Below are 5,000 nucleotides of genomic sequence, written 5' to 3'. Positions count from 1 at the left end.
AATCTAAATTTTTTTCTTTGATAAAATTAGATGAATTTAGTTCGTAAGAATTTTTTTATAACAAATTGTTTATAACAAATTGTTAATTAATTATTAACAATATTCTAGAAAAATAGGGTATATTTTGCCCTTTAAAATGATATTCGTTTCAAGTTTCTACGATTTTTAGATCCGAAGATATTCTCATGTAAATGAAAAACGTGGCTATTAACAATATAAACAAAAAATTGTTTATTTCGATAAACAAAATAGTTTGTTTATAAATTACTTATTAATTTTATAAATCAATCTGAATCTAAATTTTTTTCTTTGATAAAATTAGATGAATTTAGTTCGTAAGAATTTTTTTATAACAAATTGTTTATAACAAATTGTTAATTAATTATTAACAATATTCTAGAAAAATAGGGTATATTTTGCCCTTTAAAATGATATTCGTTTCAAGTTTCTACGATTTTTAGATCCGAAGATATTCTCATGTAAATGAAAAACGTGGCTATTAACAATATAAACAAAAGATTGTTTATTTCGATAAACAAAATAATTTGTTTATAAATTCATATATCAATTTTATAAATCAATCTGAATCTAAATTTTTTTCTTTAATAAAATAAGATGAATTTAGTTCGGAAGAATTTTTTTATAACAAATTGTTTATAACAAATTGTTAATTAATTATTAACAATATTCTAGAAAAATAGGGTATATTTTGCCCTTTAAAATGATGTTTGAATCATGTTTCTAGGACTTCTAGTTCCAAAGATATTCCTATATAAATAGAAACGTTTACACTGACCCACTGACCTACATAATTTCATTCAAATTAGCTTGTGACACACTGACCTACATAAATTCCGAGAATTTACGCATCTCAGCTGACCAAATTACTACTACTACTACTATTACTACGAACAGATGATCTATATGAATGATGAATGAAAATCTTTCGAAGGCGATATCTCCGGAACGAAAAGTCGTAGAGACTTGATTCAACCACCGTTTTAAAGTATAATTTATTCTTTATTTATTGAAATATTGCAACAATATCGATATAATAAAATCGATTTTGTTAATAATTTTTAAAATTGACTTTTCTCTTTTCTTTCGTAATAAAAACAAAACCATGATGAAATCATTCAAATTCTTATTATAATTATATAAATTTTATTTTATTTATTTAAACAAAAAAAAAGGAAAAGAAGATTTATTAATAATCTATATACATATAAATAAATAAATATACGAAATTGAAAGATCAAAAATTCGAAAGACTTCTTTTGTAATAAGGACATAATTGTGATGGAAATAGTTAAAATTTTTATTGCAATGACATAAATTTTATTTTGTTTATTTAAAATAAAGGATAAAAGACTTATTGATAGTCAATAATCTATGAAATTGAATAATTGAAAACTACAAAGATCATTCTTTCGTAATAAAGATTCTACGCTTATTCTGCATTTATCCTAAAGTTATCTTAAACAATTATTATACGTAAAGTGAGCTAATATAAAAAATCATAACTTTATTATTATTACTATTAATTTATTACTATTGTCTAATATATTTATTATCATTCCTAATATTTAATATCTCTAATATGATTTCTAAACTAAATATATAAATCAAAATATCTCCTAAATTAATAATTTTTCACGATTTAATGTTTATTTAAATACACGGTTTAATAATTTTTTTTTTTTATAGTGAACATCGAGATGCATGGACTAATGTAATGAAAAACATATGATCGTATGTGAAAAAAAAAAAAGAAAAAGATATATTTATCCTTCAAGTTCACCTATAAAAGAAAAAAATGGTTACTACCATATTATGGTCTCATCCATATCGTGATCGACTTTTGTAAACAAAGTTTATCCGTATTAAAAAAAAAAAAAAAAAAAAAAAAAAAAAATATGGAAATATTAAAAAAATGATCAAGATTATAAGCCAACCCTGTATATCGACATTCTAGAACAAGCAAAATACGTCATACGAATATATGGGACTGATTAGATTTGACACGTGCAGCTACAACATCAATGCTTGTTGATGTCACGAGGAAACCTCAGAATTGTATAAACCGCAAGTGGTTTTGCGTGGTTAGTCTACCTTGATATTTTTTTTCTTTTTTTTTTTTATTACTAGTCACCTTGAACATTCAAATTGACAACTATTTTATTGTTAAACAATATGCATAATAAAGAAACGATAGTTTGTCCAAATGAAATAAATAATAGATATATGAATAATGTTATGTGATAACAAGTGTACGTTTAAAAATTATATTATAATATGAAATGTCGTTTATCAATAGAAATTTATTAAAAATTTATATCTTTATAATTTTTATCAAGGAAAAAAAATCATATGTATTAATTTATATAATAAAATCAAAATCGATCCTTGAAAGTAGGTATCTTTGGTAACATGTATACTGCATTAATGCATTTGTCTTCTCTCTCTCTCTCTCTTTCCCTCTTTCTCTCTCTCTCATTTTTTTATCCCCTGGGACACCCCATAAAGTTAAGGGTAGAGAGGCCAATGCACGAAAGGAGATCCAAACCCTCCGCATTCGGCAATAGAGGGGTGAATGTCCCTGTTAAAGAACCCTGCCGCATTTTTCCACATCCAAGGGTGGCTTTGCAACGTTGCTGTGCGCAACCCTCTTGCTGCACGTGACCACCCCTTCATCTCTGTGGTTTCTCTCTCTCTCTCTCTCTCTCTCTCCCTCTCTCTCTCTCTCTCTCTATCTTTCTTTCTTTCTTTTTTCTTTCTCTTTTTCTTCTTTCTCTCTGTCTCAGTCATACAACCACACATAGTTCTGCACATTTCTTATAACAGTGTTTCTCAATACGAGTTTCTTATGTTAAAATAAATGAAACGAAATTTTGAAATTATAAAGAATAAATATTAATCATTTCTTTGTACATAATCATATTAATTAAAAAATTAATTCGATTCGAAGTTGATTATCATTTATAAAATAAATGAATAAAAAAAAAAAATGATTGTTTGTTTTATGATTAGGCATTTGGAACAACTTGAAAATAATTATCTTAAATTATCAAATACTGTGTCCAAGCACGATAGAAAGTTAATATATTACGAAACGCGGCACGAACGCATCCAGAATTTTAACAGCGTTATCTGAGGTAAGCCGTGTACGTGTTAGAGTCGTGGTTTTAGGGCCAACGCCCTTAACGAAAAAGGGTGACCTAGACCATATCTCGATTATCTATCATGAAAATTATCAGTCACGAAAGCTCGCCAATGAATTCTACGAAGAAATTCTACATATAAATTTTTTCTCGTGACTCGTGTTTTATTATATATATATATATATATAATAAATATATATATATATATATGTTTTTTTTTCTTTTTATATAAATATACATTTATTTCATATATTAATATTTATATTATTAAAATTATTTTATATATATATATGTATGTATAGAAAATAAAAAAAAATATATATATATATAAAAAAAAGAAGAAAAAAGAAAGATAAAGAAAGAGAAAAAGATCGATGAAAGTAAACGATGACGTAGGTATATACTGAAGCCTGAGAGTGTGTATGTGTTTATGTATATGTGTGCGTGTGCGTGTGTGTGTAATAGTAGTAGTAGTAGTAGTAGTAGGTGGGTCGATCGATACGCGTTTTATCGTGATCGTCGTGAAAATGCTGTGATCTTTTCACGTGACGGAAGGAACTTTCTTGGAAATGTAAACTTTGAGGAGTTGATTATAGACAACGAAATATGATATTATGCACGTAAAACATTCGAGCCTTCCAACCAACATTAGATATCGTAATTGACGTTCGATGATCGATGATAAAAAAAAATAACTAACACGGAGGACCATTTCGATCAACGATATCCATGAAATGGGATGGCGAGCGGTAAGAACGGTGAGATGGAAGAAAGAGGGAAGGTGGGATTCGTCCAAAATTTGCATAAACCGCAAAAGGATATTAGCATAAACGTCGGACATCTTTTTACGATTCCTACGAAATAATATCTTTGCAAATGGTATAACCAAGTTCACACACATATATGATCCTATCGTTAAAATTTTATAACTCTCTAAAGAGTTCCTAATGTGATTAGAATTTTATTATTGATATCTTATATCCAAATCGAAATAAATAAATAAATAAATAAATAAATAAATAAATAAATAAATAAATAAATAAATAAATAAATAAATAAATAAATAAATAAATAAATAAATAAATAATAATAATAATAATCATAATAATAATAATGACGTCATTAAAAAAAAAAAAAAAATTAGAAAATGCAAAATAAAAAGAAGCAAAGGAAAAAAGAACGTAGGTACTATGTTCCCTTGAAATATTTCGAAAGAAGAAAAAGAATAATATTGGTTATAGAAAACTTGTCCATTTGTCGATCCACCTTCCACCCCTTTCTTCTCCCATCCCCCCAGCCACCCTCACCTCTTTTCTGCCCTAAACTCGTGAACATTAGGATTGACGAGTCCTTGGCGACTTTTATACGCTTTTATTCCCCCATGGAGATCGACAGAAATCGCGAGGGTCTTTGATGCATTTGACCGATTTCTCTCTTTTCCCTGAAGAGATGTTGCCCAGTTGAATGTTTAATGATGCGTCGACAAGTAGAAATGACATTTTCGTTCTAATCTAATATATATTTTATGATGAAATATCTCAATCACATATACACACAAATATATATATATATATATGTATGTATATATTATAATAGATAAGGTATATATGATATGTATGTATAGTATGTATATGTGTGCATATATTGTATATATATATATACATATTCCAAAATAGGACTCACCTGCCAACCCTGAAGCAGGAGACTCCTATCGACTGTTCTAAGCCACATTACTGCGTCACCAGCTTGGAAGTCCCTTAATCGCGTGCATTTCCTGTGTAGGAAGACGCCGAGACATTTTAAAAGTTCCGACGTAGATGCTTGAATCACGGTTTTCCT

General features: G+C 27.6%; 1 protein-coding gene across 1 annotated transcript in view; it reads right to left on the bottom strand.

Annotated features, from left to right (window-relative positions):
- The window catches only part of Cdk5alpha (Cdk5 activator-like protein), an 11,627-nt gene that overhangs the window by 4,384 nt on the left and 2,243 nt on the right, over positions 1 to 5,000 (bottom strand). Inside the window, exon 2 of the mRNA XM_085662763.1 lies at positions 4,845 to 5,000. This exon is cut by the window's right edge and continues 87 nt beyond it. Coding sequence (XP_085518889.1) covers positions 4,845 to 5,000 — 156 coding nt within the window. The remainder of the gene's footprint in view (positions 1 to 4,844) is intronic.

This window comes from Vespa mandarinia, chromosome 19, assembly GCF_050613455.1.
Source record: "Vespa mandarinia isolate Hongniang chromosome 19, ASM5061345v1, whole genome shotgun sequence".
NCBI classification, from domain to species: Eukaryota; Metazoa; Arthropoda; class Insecta; order Hymenoptera; family Vespidae; genus Vespa; species Vespa mandarinia.
Note: the sequence above shows the minus strand (reverse complement) of the source record. Positions and strands in the feature narration are given on the sequence as shown.